Source organism: Macaca mulatta, chromosome 19, assembly GCF_049350105.2.
Source record: "Macaca mulatta isolate MMU2019108-1 chromosome 19, T2T-MMU8v2.0, whole genome shotgun sequence".
Classification (NCBI taxonomy): Eukaryota; Metazoa; Chordata; class Mammalia; order Primates; family Cercopithecidae; genus Macaca; species Macaca mulatta.
Window position 1 is genome coordinate 66,845,428 of NC_133424.1, and position 14,284 is coordinate 66,859,711.

Consider the following 14,284-nt stretch of genomic DNA (forward strand, 5'->3'; position numbering starts at 1 on the left):
TTCTGGGGCTGGAGAGTTTAGCTCAGTCCTGGTCATCAGTAATACGAACGTCAAACAGGGAGGCTTGTGTCTTATTTGGAGGAAGATGCACACCTGTGGAAGGATTTTGATCAGGGCTGGAGACAGGTAAGTTTGGGGCTGTGAGAATAATAGACGTCAGTCTGGAGTGGCGGGCTGGGAGGAGGATGATGTGACACAGACAAGACGTCTTTGGTCTTTAGTTGAGCTTTGACTGTGGGGATGGGCCAGGGGATGTGGGTGAGGAGGGAATGGGGGAAAGAGCTGTTTGGATTTGTTCACTGTGTGTGGAGCAGAAGAGCATGAGGAACTGAGGGCTGCTCCGGTCTCTGCCTCAGTTCACTGGAGGAGCCAATGGGGCCATCACGGGATGGATGACCCCAGGAGAAGAAGCAGGCAGGGGAGATGTTTATAAGATGGACAACTGGCCTCAGAGAAAGCAGAGCCTCCCTCTGGGCCTGAGTGTGTGGTTTCATTCCTCCCAAACACTTCCTCCATCTGACTTCCTTAGTTCTAGAATTAGCAGCACTTTCTCTTTGTTCTTCTCCTTTAACACCTCTGATTCATTTCTATCTTCTCACTACTTCTTCTCCCACTGCCTGGAACTCTGCATCTGATGCTGTGGATTCTGCCTCCACGCTTTTAGCGAGAGCAAACACTGGAGGAAATTCACAGGTTTCAGCGTAAGACACGGAAGCCATATTACGGACAGTCGAGCTTCAGCAGGTAACATCCCTCACCATTCTCCTCATTGTAGAAAGATGATGATGATCTCTCCTTTCAAGCCTTTTTTTTTTTTTTTTTTTTTTTTTTGGAGACAGAGTCTCACTCTGTGGCCAGGCTGGAGTGCAGTGGTGCGATCTCGACTCACTGTGTTCTCCACCTCCCGGGTTCAAGAGATTCTCTTGCCTCAGCCTCCCAAGTAGCTGGGACTACAGGCACGCACCACCACACCTGGCTAATTTTTTTTTTTTTTTGTATTTTTAATAGAGATGAGGTTTCACCATCTTGACCAGGATGGTCTCAATCTCTTGACCTCGTGATCCACCCGCCTCGGTCTCCCAAAGTGCTGGGATTACAGGCGTGAGCCACTGCCCCCGGCCTCCTTTCAAGCTTTTTATCAGGGTTTCAATCTGGTGGAGTTGCAATGACCAGATTAAGCCATGAGCCTTGGGGTAGAATTGGAAACCCCTCCCCAGATCCTCTGTCCTTGCTGGAGAGGTACATGAGAAGCAGTGTTCCACTCTGAGAGGAATGGCAGGGGACTGCAAAGGCTTATAGAACACAGGAATCCCGGTGCTCATCCCAGATGCCATTCTCTGAAGCCACATCACTATTTGTACATTTCATCACTGGGCCAAGGCTTGGGCACTGTGGGACTTCGGTGGGACTCCTAACCTGGTGAGAATCGTACCTCACACAAACACACCCTGGACTGCAGTGCAACTTCTTCTGGAGTGAGGAATTTACAGGGAACCATTTCTCTTTTTCCTGTCTTTCTCATTTGAGCTACATTCCCATAACATACAATGGACCATTACACATTGTAAAGTACACATTTGCTGGTGTTGAGGACATACACAATGCTGGGTAAACACCACACGTATCTTATTTCAAGATATTTTCTTCACTAAGAAAAGGAGCCCAGTATCCATGAAGCAGTCAGTCTCTATTTCTGGCCCCCCTGCTCAGTTCCCGGCAGCTACTAGCATGCTTCCTGTCTGTATGAGTTTACCTCTTGCGGGTGTTACACATAAACAGAATCACACAATATGTGCCATTTTGTGTCTGACGCTTTCAGTGAACACATTTCAAAGGGCGGCCATGTTGTGGCATGTGTCAGTTCTTCATCTTTTGGTCACTGACTTCTATCCGCTGTATGCAAAATCACAATCCCTTACTCTGTTTCAGCCCTTGAGCCAGTTCTGAGACTCTTCAAATCCCATTTCTCCAAAGACAGGCCAGGATCCATGTGGGCTTAGCGTTTTTATCAAATGTGAAAAACTTTTGGCCATTACATCTTCACATGTTTTTTTCCTATTATTATTCCTTCTCTGGGGACTCCAACGTTGCATAAGCTCCATGGCTTGAAGTTTTTTCATAGGTCACCATTGATTTTCCATTTTTCAAATAGTTTATTTTTCTCTCCCTGTTTTATTTTGAATGTCTCTACTGCTATATATCTTCAAGTTCACTTTTTTTTTTCTTTTTTGAGACAAAGTCTCACTCTGTTGCCCAGGCCAGAGTGCATTGGAGGGATCTCAGCTCACCTGCAACCTCTGCCTCCCTGGTTTAAGTGATTCTCCTGCCTCAGCCTCCCACGTAGCTGGGATTACAGGTGCCTGCCACCGCGCCCGGCTCATTTTTGTAATTTTTAGTAGAGAGTGGGTTTCACCGTGTTGGCCAGGCTGGTCTCAAACTCCTGACCTCATGATCAGCCTGCCTCGGCCTCCCAAAGTGCTGAGATTACAGGCGTGAGCTACCGCCCCTGGCTAGTTCACTATTCTTTTATCTTCAGAGTCTAACCCGCCAGTAATCTCATCCAGATTTTATATATATATAACATATATATATATATAGTCTACAATAGTTTTCATCTTTGAAAGTTCCACTTACAACTCTTTATATTTTCCATTTATTTACACACCTTTTTGAAAATATAGCAAGTGGCTATAACTGTTTTAAGATGCTCTGTCTATGTTCCCAGTCAGTTTCCACGGACTGACTTTTCTCCTCATTGCGTTTTCTGTTTCTTTTCTTTATTGTACGCCTGGTAAGATTTGATTGGATGACAGATATTGTGTGTGTGTTTTTTTTCTTTTTTAGTGTTTCGGGTACTGAATATTTTAGTATTTTTATAAATACTATTGAACTTTGTTCTGGAACTCAGATAAGGTACCTGGAAATAGTTTGATCCTCTTTCGGATTGTGTTCAACAGACCAAACAAGAGCTGTGTTTAAGCTAGAAGGAATTATTCCTTAATGCTGGGGCAGCACCCTTTTGTATACCCTGTATACCATGCCCATGTTCCATGGAAACCCTCCAGTGAGGTTTTAATATGCCTAGTGGGAACAGACCCTATTCCCAGCCTTGTGTAAACCCTAGACACTCTTCTATCTAATCCTATTGAGTGATTCTTTCCCCAGTCTAAGATAATTTTCTGTCATGCGTGTCTTGATCTGAGCACATGACACTCACTGGGACCCTCTGAAGGTCTCCACATTCTTCCTGTGCAGCTCTCGTCTCTCTAAGACTGTCCTGGGAACTCCAGCTGCCTTGCTCTCCCTGGATTTTCTGTTTCATATCACCAACTCAGGAATTTTATCACTGTCCCCATTTCTGTGTTACAACCTAGGAGTTCTCTCCAGGTGGTAATCTGAGACAGATTTAGGACTTAGCTCGTTTGGTTTTGTTTCTCACGAATCACTGTCTTTTGTTACTCAAGGTGCCGTGGCCCCAGATATCATTGTATTTAAGATCCAGAAGTGCTTCAGCAGGTGTGAGCCACTGGCCCAGTCCCGTCCTTAGGGTTTGGATATTTTGGGTTTGACTCAGCTAGCCAAGGCCCCAAAATGCAGCCAGGAGGCAAGCCTCAGAGAGAACAAAGCACCATTCAGAGTGGTAGAACCTTAGAGACAAATGTGACCATCTCAAGGGGTTCTGCAAGACAGTTTGGGGCCCATGCTATCTGATTTGTCTTCTGGTCATTTCTAATAATTACTTAAATATTAACATCAAATTTATGCTCTTTCCCCTGGGTAGTAGGAAAAATAACAGAGTCTGACAATACTTGCTGAGGGTAAATGGGGCCATCACTCTGGAAAGAATGTGTTCTCATCTAGCTTATTTCCATCTTGACATGGCCCATGCCCCGAAATTCCACTCTGGGGTATGTACTCTTGCCTAACTCAATCCAGGACACTAACACAACCCAGTGTTACAAGTAATTATAAGTAATGGGATGTCAAAGATGCCACTGGTTCTTGCCTGCAAGAGTTAATTATTTATCTAATAATTAAATATTTTTTTTAACACATGCAATGACGTTCAGGACAGCATTGGTCTTGGAAGCAAAATGTCTAATAAAAATATACATCATATAAGGTAAAAAGGACTAACACACTGAGGAAAATGTAGTCAGTATACTCCAATTACATCTGTCAGTAAATAAACAAGAGCTGTGTAAAATACTGTGGGCATAGCAATATAATTTCAAAAACAAAAAGACAAAAGCAAATGTTCCCTTAGCTCTTCATTTAAAACTTTATATACATGTATTTATAATTTATATATTTGTCGATATATGTTAATATTGACAAATAAAGCAAAGAATACATGAACCTGAGTTACAGAATTTTTGTTATTAAGGTGGGAAGTTCAGGGACAGGTGAGAGACAAGTCATACCTTGTGAATTTCCTGGTGTCATTTTCCGTGGTGATTTTTTTTTTTTCCTGGGGGTCAGAGTCTCGCTCTGTTGCCCAGGCTGGAGTGCAATGGCATGATCTCAGCTCACTGCAACCTCTGCTTCCCGGGTTCAAGTAATATTCCTGCCTCAGCCTCCTGAGTAGCTAGGATTACAAGCGCCCGCCACCACACCCGAGTAATTTTTGTATTTTTAGTAGAGATGGGATTTCACCATGTTGACCAGACTGGTCTCTTGGCCAGGCTGGCCTCCAACTCCTGACCTCGTGATCCGCCTGCCTTGGCCTCCCAAAGTGCTGGGATTACAGACGTGAGCCACCGCACCTGGCCCTCCATGGTGATTTCACAGGGTCTTTTCTTGATAAAATCTCGTTAATTTTTTAAATAATATACATTGGCATGCGGAAAGAATGTTGAGCATTACATACACATAGATATTATTTGTATTTTATATATGTATGTGTATATGAACATACTCTTGGACTTGTCAGAAGACAAAGACAGACATCTGAGCCTTATGAGTCAAAGAAGGATTTCAAGGTTGGGTGCGGTGGCTCATGCCTGTAATCCCAGCACTTTGGGAGGTTGAGGAGGGCGAATCACGAGGTCAGGAGTTTGAGACCACCCTGGCCGACATGGTGAAACCCTGTCTCTACTAAAGATACAAAAAATTACCTGGGTGTGGTAGTGCACGCCTGTAATCCCAGCTACGCAGGAGGCTGGGGCAGGAGAATTGCTTGAACCCGGGAGGCGGAGGTTGCTGAGATCACGCCATTGCACTCCAGCCTGGGCGACAGGGTGAGACTCCGTCTAAAAAAAAAAAAAAAAAAAAAAAAAAAAAAAAAAAAAAAAGAAGACGGATTTTAGATAAAACTCCAAACCCAGAGCATGCTGAATTTTGTTAATAATGCAGAATCAATGTTTTTGTTGTGGTAAACTTGTTGAAGCTTGACAGGAAAATTTCAGAAACTGAAAACAGTTCCCAATTTGCAATTAATTTTCAGTTTTGAAAAATAACAGCATAAGCATTTCCTTTTTTGTCCTACAACCGTTTTACAACATTATCCATGCACGCTTGTTAATTTGACGGGAATATTGCATAATATAAATGGAATCACACGTAGTTCTCAAAAAAAAGGCAGTAAGACATTAGAATAGGTAGGAACATAGAAATTTGGATATTCAGGACTGGTCAATGATGGGGTTCAGGTCTGGCCTTTGCTGGGGGCTGTGTTGAACCAAAAATATTGTTTGAACGTTTTTCACGGCACCCACTCTATTCAGGGCAAGAGCGGGTCATCTTCCTGTGTGGCGGAAAACCTTCAAACTCTGCAAACCATGAAACCGGGGCCATGGTAACCATATCCTGTTTGTTTTCCAATTTAGCTCGACCCCTGTGTCCTGCCCAACAGACGTGGCGCCATGGCCCCCAAACTCATCACCCTCCTGTGTCTAGGTAAGTCCTGGAAGAGAAAGGAGGGCAGGGTCAGGAAGAAATCGTGCTCTCTGGAAGACCTCTCCTCTCCACCACCCAGGCTGCGGGTGAGAGCCTGTGGGGAGCCAGGTTCACCTACCGAGTCCAGGCCGAGCTGACATGGCCAATGTCCAACACGAGGCCCGGTTACAGTGAGCGCAGAATTCACAGGGGGACAGGTCGTCTCTGATGTGGTTTTCCTTCCAGGAATCTGCCTGCCTGCCAGGATCTGCACACACGCGGGTGAGTCCTACCCCAGTCCGAGGATACTGTGTTGCCCAAACACGAAGGGTTCTCCCAGGCAGGGAGGGCAGACGTGGAATCGGGCAGAGGCAGATGATGTGGGGAGGGCTTTGCAGAGAGCCCTGGGAACACAGGAAGGGGGGACTCTGGAAACCCCAGGCTCCATTTTGTTCTAGAGACCCTTTGTAGACACCCCCTTGGGCTCAGCCAGTCTTCCGAAGGAGCCTGCGATGTTTAGAATCTGGAGTGCCTGGGGATGGGTTGGAGCATCGTTTGTCGGGAGGTGAGGACCCAGTGCTGGGCTCCACGGAACTGTCTGAGCATAGGAAGGAACTCAGATTCTCCATCCACCCATGAGCTAAAAGGCTCTCCTGCAGCTGGAGCCTGAGAAGGAACTGGTCAGCAGCCAGAGCACTCGTGGACGCAGTGGCAGGTACCTGTGTAGAGAATTGTTTAAATGAGTTCATGCGTGATTTTTTTTTTTGTATTGCCAGAATCGGATAGATTTCCTCCTTCTCTCCTATTGCATAGATTGCTGTTGTTGTAGAAAAAAATTAGGAAAAACTTGGCTCAATATTTTATCATCGTGCCAACTAGAATTCCTGTTCTGGAATTGTATGTCCTTCCATGTCCACGCTGGGGTGGGCTGTGTCCCTGGCTCACTACCAGGTATCCCAGGGCATCAGGTGACCCCACCCGTTACAGGGCAAACCAGAACAATGAAAAGAAAGCAATGCCCCCAAGGACAGTGGGAGACGGGGGGCTCCACATTTCCCCCTAGGCTGTGCCTCCTTCTCTTCCAGGTGGTTATGACAAGTTCTCCCTGTCAGCCTGGCCGAGCCCCGTGGTTCCCCTAGGAGGACGTGTGACTCTCTCCTGTCATTCCCATCTTCAGTTTGTCATATTTACAATATTCAAAAGATCTGGGACCCGGGACCATGTGTTGCACACCGGCCTTTCCAACAACATCACCATCGGCCCTGTGACCCCAGGACACGCAGGGACCTACAGATGTTCTGGATCTTACAACCACACCACAATATGGTCAGCTCACAGCAAATCCCTGAAGATTGTGGTCACAGGTAGGAGAAGTCCAGCCCGCCCCATGTCCACCAGATGGCCCTTCCCAGAGTCCACACCGAGTGAAGCCAGAGTCATTGTAGGATTGCTAGTCATGCACTAACTGTGGACACAGAAGCCGTCCTGAGAATTTAAAGAGAGGGCATTTCCTGTGAGGAATCAGGTACCCAGGTGGAGGAGGAGGAGGGAGGAAGCCGAGGCTGAGCAGCGGGAGAATCTGCCTGGGGAGTAGCAGACGCAGGGTGCTGGTATCAACTCCAGCAGGATGGGTCCAGGGAGGAGCCATGTTGCCTGACCCCAGAACCAGTGTTTCCCTCAGGGAAGTCATTGCCCTGCCTTGAAGGAGCCAGAGGCTTGGGGAAGTGACACTTCCCTTGGGAGATGAGTCCAGTGACTCGGTGGGACGTGGATTGGGAAATGCACCCATTCCTCTCGTCCTCTTTCCCGGTCTCCTGACACTCATCCCTTCTCTCTCATGGATGTTACAGGGAGATAGAGAATCATCCTGTACAGTCAGGAAGGGAAAGTGTGGAGTGAGTCTCACATTCAAGGAGCTCAGAAGGAACAGAGAAGAGGTTGAGTCTTTCCACCAAGAGAGGGGGGAAGCAAGTCGGTGTGAGGTAGGGAGATCCAGGCTACGAAAGCTCCTGGAGGATCTGAGTGGAGACTAGGACTGTGAGGAGCTGCTCAGCAAAGGAGTTTACCGTGTTCTTCTGCCTAAATAGGGAAAAGGAGTTACTTCCACCCTTCCCAACAAGTAGTCACGTCTAACCTCTTGGGTTTTGGGGCAAAAGCAGTTGTTTCCTTCAGTGTGAGCCTGTGAGGTTTCTTCTGATCCTCCAGAGATTCTTGTATTTTTCAACACACAGAATTGAAAATTAGTGAGGCTCATAACCTCACAGTCCCATGCCAGGGAACCTAAGTCCAGCACTGTGTTTTCTGAAGGTTCTCAAAGCACAGAGTAATTCCCATTTTCCAGGAGAGCCTCAGGTGAGACCTCACCCTGAGGTCTCAGGCGAGGGGTGAGAAAGGAGACTCATGTGAACTCCTCTGTCTCTGCTCTCAGGCTTGTTCACAAAACCCTCCATCTCAGCGCACCCAAGCTCCCTGGTGCACACAGGAGCCAGGGTGAGGCTGCGCTGTCACTCAGAACTGGCATTTGATGAATTTATCTTATACAAAGAGGGGAACACACAGCATTCCCAGCAGTATGGTAAGATGATCCAGGCTGGCCACCACTTCTCCAAGGCTGTCTTTTCCATGGGTCCTATAACGCCTGCCCACGCAGGAGCCTACAGATGCTGTGGTTCTTTCAATCGCTCCCGCTACATGTGGTCGGCTCCCAGTGACGCCCTGGATATTGTGATCACAGGTGAGTGTGGCTGGACCGTCCGTGGTCTTTTGGTGTCCTGGAAACTCCCCGAGGTGATGTGGTTGTTGATCAAACCGCCAGTAAAGGAAGAAAATGCCGGAACACAGAAACACCAAGTAACTTATTATAGCCAGGGGAGGGGATGAAGGAAAGAGGGAGAAACAGAGAACTTGTGATAGTTCAAAAGAAAACAAGTTACAACCACACCTCAATGTGGCAGAGACACTTGGTCACTGGCAGAGACAGTGACAGAGAATGTGAAACAGATACTGAGAGAGATTCGCAAACCTCACAAGGGGCTGCTTTCCCTCAGCTCAGGCACTGAGTTGCCTTTTGGAGTTGGTTCCCCATGTGGAACCTGCAGCCCCGTTCCTCTGCCATGAGACGCAGGGACACACCACAAACTCCCACCTTCACCGCCCACCACAAACTCTCACCTTCACCACCCATCAGCGAATCTCCCTGAGGATCTGAGCGGAGATTGGGACTTTGAGGTCTTTCTCCATAAAGGAGTTTAGCATGTCCTTCTGCCCAAAGAGGAAGCAGAGGCCACTTCCAACCTCTCCTACAAGTAGTCATGTCTAGCACCTCGGGGTGTGGGACCACAGCTACTGGTTCTGCAGTGTTCGTCGGTGAGGGTATTTCAGATTCTATGGAGATTCTTTCACTTTTCAACACACAGCGTTGGGACTCTAACCTCATAGCTCCAGGTCGGGGAATCTACGTCAGCACCATGTTTCCTGAGGGTTTCCAAGCAGAGAGTTATTTTCATGTTCCAGGAGGACCCCACATCTCATATGCTGTCTGGGCACAGTAGGCCTTAAAGATACAGTCAAAAGCCAGGGAGAAGCAATGGAAAGAGGAGGGTTTAAAAAGGCACGCACACTCATCGAATCAGGATCATAGAGAGAATACAGACTGAGACAGCACAGCAGACATAGGGAGTTTGCTCCTAACATAGGAAAATAGTTATTTTTTCCAACACTAAAAGTAGTGTGGAGAAGGCTTTAGTTGTAAACGCCTTATGAGGACTCAGGGGGTTGTGGGTGGCCCAAGTGGACATCCAGGGACGTTAGGATGAGTTTGGCCTTCACTGCTTTGGTGACATCTTTGTCCACTATTCCTAGGCTCACACCCCCAGGATTACACAGCAGGGAATCTCATCAGGATGGGCATGGCCGTCTTTGTCCTGGTGGCCCTTGGATTCCTGCTACTGGATTCTGGCATGGTCAGAAAAAAAAAAAAAAAAAACCCAAAATGTAGGAGGAAGAGGAACATGAGAGAAAACCATGCACCATTTAGAACAATAGAGACTTGGCATCAAATCTCCTGATCCCAGAAGGCTTTGGAAGGAAATTGCCATCGTATATGGGGTGAACTGTCTACTGAGAATATGGTGCAAAATAAGTAACCAAAGTCTCTTTTTCTTACAGGAAAATACAAAAAGCCCTCTCTCATTACCCGAGAGAACGCCATGGCGGGTCCGGGAGATACAGTGACGTTGTTCTGTAGCTCTAAGATCCCATTTGACAAGTATCATCTATCCAAGAAGCAGGAGGCCCGTGGTCACTGGCTCAGTGGAGGGCAGAGCCACAATGGAATATTCCAGGTCGACCTTCCTCTGTGCCTTGTGTCCCCAACCTCTGTTGGGAGCTACAGATGCTACGGTGCTTTCAATGAGTCTCCCTATGAGTGGTCAGCCCCCAGTGACACACTGCAAGTTCCTGTCACAGGTGAGGACCCCATGCCTGCTGCATGCTCTGGTACCAGCTGCACCCTGGAGCTCTATCTGAGGGGCGTCCTGCTGGAGATCAGGAGATTTGAGGGGTTCTGGACAAAATGAAGCAGTGAGAAATACAATGAGAAAAAGAGAGGCTGAGAATGACCAGTGCAATCAGGGTACAGGATTGGAGACAGGGCACCTCCACCCTCTTCTCCACATCCTATGTAGAGGCTCACTTTGGGGTCCTATGTGTTCAGGTGAATGAAGAATTGCATCAGGACAAACACAAGAGGAGGTGAGGTCAGATAAGGTTTGGGGACATCAGAGGTTGCACCAGCCCTTTGCCCTTATTCATTTTCCAGGAGGAGCCCCAGAGAGATTTCCCCTTTGGTGAATGTAGATATTTACGACCCTGTTGTAGATAAGGTCTCTTGACATCAATGGGCATCTCTGAGCCCTCTGTCGCCTTTCACGTCTAGGGGAGAAAGTCTGTTCTCGAAGGATTCTGACAAGAGACCTCAGGACCCGCACTAGTCATTCGGTGAACCACAGAGTAGGCCGTGGGCAAGAGACAGACACGCCACATAGAATGGTTCTGCTTCCGTGTGGCGAGGAACGACTCTTGTACAGCCATTCTCTGTCTTTTTTCGTAGGAATCCCTGAGAGTACTTGCCCAACACCCATGGAATCAACCCCTGAAACTGGTGAGCAAAGAATTCTTCACCTAGTTTGTGAATTCCTGGGGAGACAGAAGTCTCCTTCTCCACCTGAAATCCTTTTTTTATTTTTATTTTTTTTTTTGAGACGGAGTCTCGCTCTGTCGCCCAGGCTGCAGTGCAGTGGTGCGATCTGGGCTCACTGCAACCTCTACCTCCCGGGTTCACGCCATTCTCCTGCCTCAGCCTCCCGAGTAGCTGGGACTACAGGCGCCCGCCACCAAGCCCGGCTAACTTTTTGTATTTTTCAGTAGAGACGGGGTTTCACCGTGTTAGCCAGGCTGGTCTCGATCTCCTGACCTCGTGATCTGCCCGCCTCGGCCTCCCAAAGTGCTGGGATTACAGGCGTGAGCCACCGCGCCCGGCCTCCACCTGAAATCTTTATGGAACTGGCTGTTTCCTGAGCAGCTGGAGGGGAACCTGGAATGAAGGGAGGGGGGTTCAAGTCCCCAGCACTGCGGTCATTGGTGCTGGTTGGGTAGTCGGTGAGAAAGGAAATTCTTGAAGGGAGCCAGCCGAGCTGAGGAAGGAGAGAAGAGCAAAGCCCACCTCTCGCCCCTGTCCAGGGTGCTGATCCTACTGGTTTGCAAAGAGGCAACCTAGGAACGAAAGGAATCAACCCCACTATAGGAGGAGGAGAGAGCGTCTGGGGCTCAAGATGGTTGAGGCATTCCCTGAGAATCATGAACTTTAGTTGAGGTGATCCAGACACTCTTTAGCTTGAGCACATGGACACAATTCTATCCACATTTGGGGATTCGTTCTCTTATATGTCAAAGGCAGCCTTGTATCCAGAAAACCGAAGGGATCCATCAGTGCTGAACTTCCGTGCCAGTGTCTCTCTGGGAAAGGAGGTGCAGAAATGCACCCGTCTGGGAACGTCAGTCCACTAGGGATATATCCAGTCTCTGCAAGTAACGGTGGCCATTGTGTGGAGGAGACCAAGAAAGTTTTGTCCCAATTTTCAGGAACACCATGTTCTGAGCCTGGTCCTGTCATTTTCCAAAACATCTTTTAAATGAACTCGTATACAATATTCTCTATTTTATTCCCCAAAGGGCTGGTGTTCTGGTATGACTTTTGTAAAATTGATAGAGTGTAGTATATATATATGTGTGTATATATATAAAACATATATATGTATATATATTACATAATATATGTATTTGCATTTTCTCCATATATTCATCTAAGTATTTGCTTTTATCATTTATCCTTTTCAGTTGCTTCTTGTCAGCCTCCCTATCTTGAATGCAAACTGAGTAATTGCTTATACTAATTGTAGTATTCTTGGATCCTAGAGACAAAAATGCTTAATGTGTTATAGATACTATTCCATTTATTTGATTAAAACAGGTCGATCAGGTTAATAGAATAACGAAATGGGATGGAAATACCTAATTATGAGCCAGAGATGAGGAAGTAATGTCTGGGGCAAAGCAAAGGGAGGGTAACTGGCAACTCCAGTCTGTTCTCTTGTATTTTCCTGCTATTCAGAAAAGCTGTAGCTCCAAATTCTCTCCTCTGCATCTAAATTTTATGAATGGTGCAATATTGGGCATGCTTCTCTCAAGTAATTAGCTGATTTTAGAGACATATTGTATATCAGAGAATAGCATGATCACCCCTATGTTTCCTCACATTCCCCCTCTTTCTGTGGTTCTCAGGGGCAGCTCATGTCCTGAGATCATTACAGAACCCGTCAGAATGCAAGGCTGCTCAATGCAGAGATGTTCTCAGCTATGGATGAGGCTGGGAGGCTATGACCACTCAGGGGGATGTGGGTGACCGGAGTGGACATACAGGGACTTTAGGATGAGTTTGGCCTTCACACCTTTGGTGACATCTTTGTCCACTCTTCCTAGGCTCACACCCCCAGGATTACACAGCAGGGAATCTTATCAGGCTGGGCGTGGCCATCTTGGTCCTAGTGGTCGTTGGAGTCCTGCTACTGGAGTCTTGCACAGTCAGAAAAAAAACCCCAAACGCGAGAAGAAGAGGAACACAAGAGAAAACCATTCACCATTTAGAACAATAGAGGCTTGGAATCCAATCTCCTAATCTCAGAGGCTTTGGAAGGAAATTGTCAGACATTGTCATCGTATGCTGGGTGAACTGTCTGCTGAGAACATGGACTGAAAGAAATGGCCTCAGGTTTCAGATCTCTAGTTCAAAACTCTTCCTCAATTCAATTCTGATGTCTTCCCTTCCCACTGTCACTGACTTTCCTTGACTTCCCTCTCCGATTTGCTTACCCTATAAAATGAAGGTACATCACTCACGGCAGGTGTGGACCCACACAGATATAAACTCCATTCCCTGGTCTTCTTGTAATGCACTTTTATTATTATTATTATTATTTTTAGATGGAGTCTCGCTCTGTCCCCCAGGCAGGACTGCAGTGGCGTGATCTCGGCTCGCTGCAACCTCTGCCTCCCAGGTTCAAGCGATTCTCCTGCCTCAGCCTCCAAAGTAGCTAGGATTACAGGTTTGTGCCACCATGCCCGGCTAATTTTTTTGTATTTTTAGTAGAGACGGGGTTTCACCCTGTTAGCCAGGATGGTCTCAATCTCCTGATCTTGTGATCTGCCGGCCTTGGCCTCCCAAAGTGCTGGGATTCCAGGCATGAGCCACCGCACCGGGCCTCATTTTTACTAACTTTTCATTAAGATATTCCCTCATCTGTGCTACTGAGCTTTGTCTCGTCAGCTCAAGACGCAGAATATGGTTCACATGATGGAGTGAGTGAAAATAAGTTTGGAACTAAGTAGTCCATAATAATTTGCTAAAACCCTCTTGGGAATCCTCCAACTCTTCTCTCTCCATCAGCTGACCCTTGGCACAGTTTCTTCAGAAATACCGTAAATTTCTTTTTTAAAAATTATTATTATTATACTTTAAGTTCTAGGGTACATGTGCACAATGTGCAGGTTTGTTACATATGTATACATGTGCCATGTTGGTGTGCTGCACCCATTAACTCGTCATTTACATTAGGTGTATCTCCTAATGCTATCCCTCCCCCCTACGCCCACCCCACAATAGGACCCGGTGTGTGATGTTCCCCACCCTGTGTCCAAGTGTTCTCGTTGTTCAATTCCCACCTGTGAGTGAGAACATGCGGTATTTGGTTTTCTGTTCTGGTGATCGTTTGCTGAGAATGATGGTTTCCAGCTGCATCCATGTCCCTACAAAGGTCACGAACTCATCCTTTTTTATGGCTGCATAGTATTC

The 14,284-nt window shown here is 46.9% G+C and overlaps 1 protein-coding gene across 1 annotated transcript; it reads left to right on the forward strand.

The window, feature by feature from the left end:
- Positions 1-611: 611 nt before the first annotated feature.
- Positions 612-13,220, forward strand: LOC106994859 (putative killer cell immunoglobulin-like receptor-like protein KIR3DX1). The gene is made up of 8 exons (XM_015124870.3): positions 612-744; positions 5,829-5,898; positions 6,124-6,159; positions 6,963-7,241; positions 8,306-8,611; positions 10,045-10,344; positions 10,988-11,038; positions 12,916-13,220. The coding sequence occupies exons 2-8, from the start codon at positions 5,865-5,867 to the stop codon at positions 13,086-13,088; spliced, it is 1,179 nt and encodes a 392-aa protein (XP_014980356.3). The 5' UTR covers positions 612-744; positions 5,829-5,864; the 3' UTR covers positions 13,089-13,220.
- The last annotated feature ends 1,064 nt before the right edge of the window (positions 13,221-14,284 follow it).

Bases quoted from the DNA above. Each gene is read 5' to 3' on its own strand.
- LOC106994859 (XM_015124870.3), top strand. From the start codon at position 5,865: ATGGCCCCCAAACTCATCACCCTCCTGTGTCTAG. The intron at 5,899-6,123 runs GTAAGTCCTGGA...TTTTCCTTCCAG, and splicing joins CATCACCCTCCTGTGTCTAG to GAATCTGCCTGCCTGCCAGG. The intron at 7,242-8,305 runs GTAGGAGAAGTC...CTCTGCTCTCAG, and splicing joins CCTGAAGATTGTGGTCACAG to GCTTGTTCACAAAACCCTCC.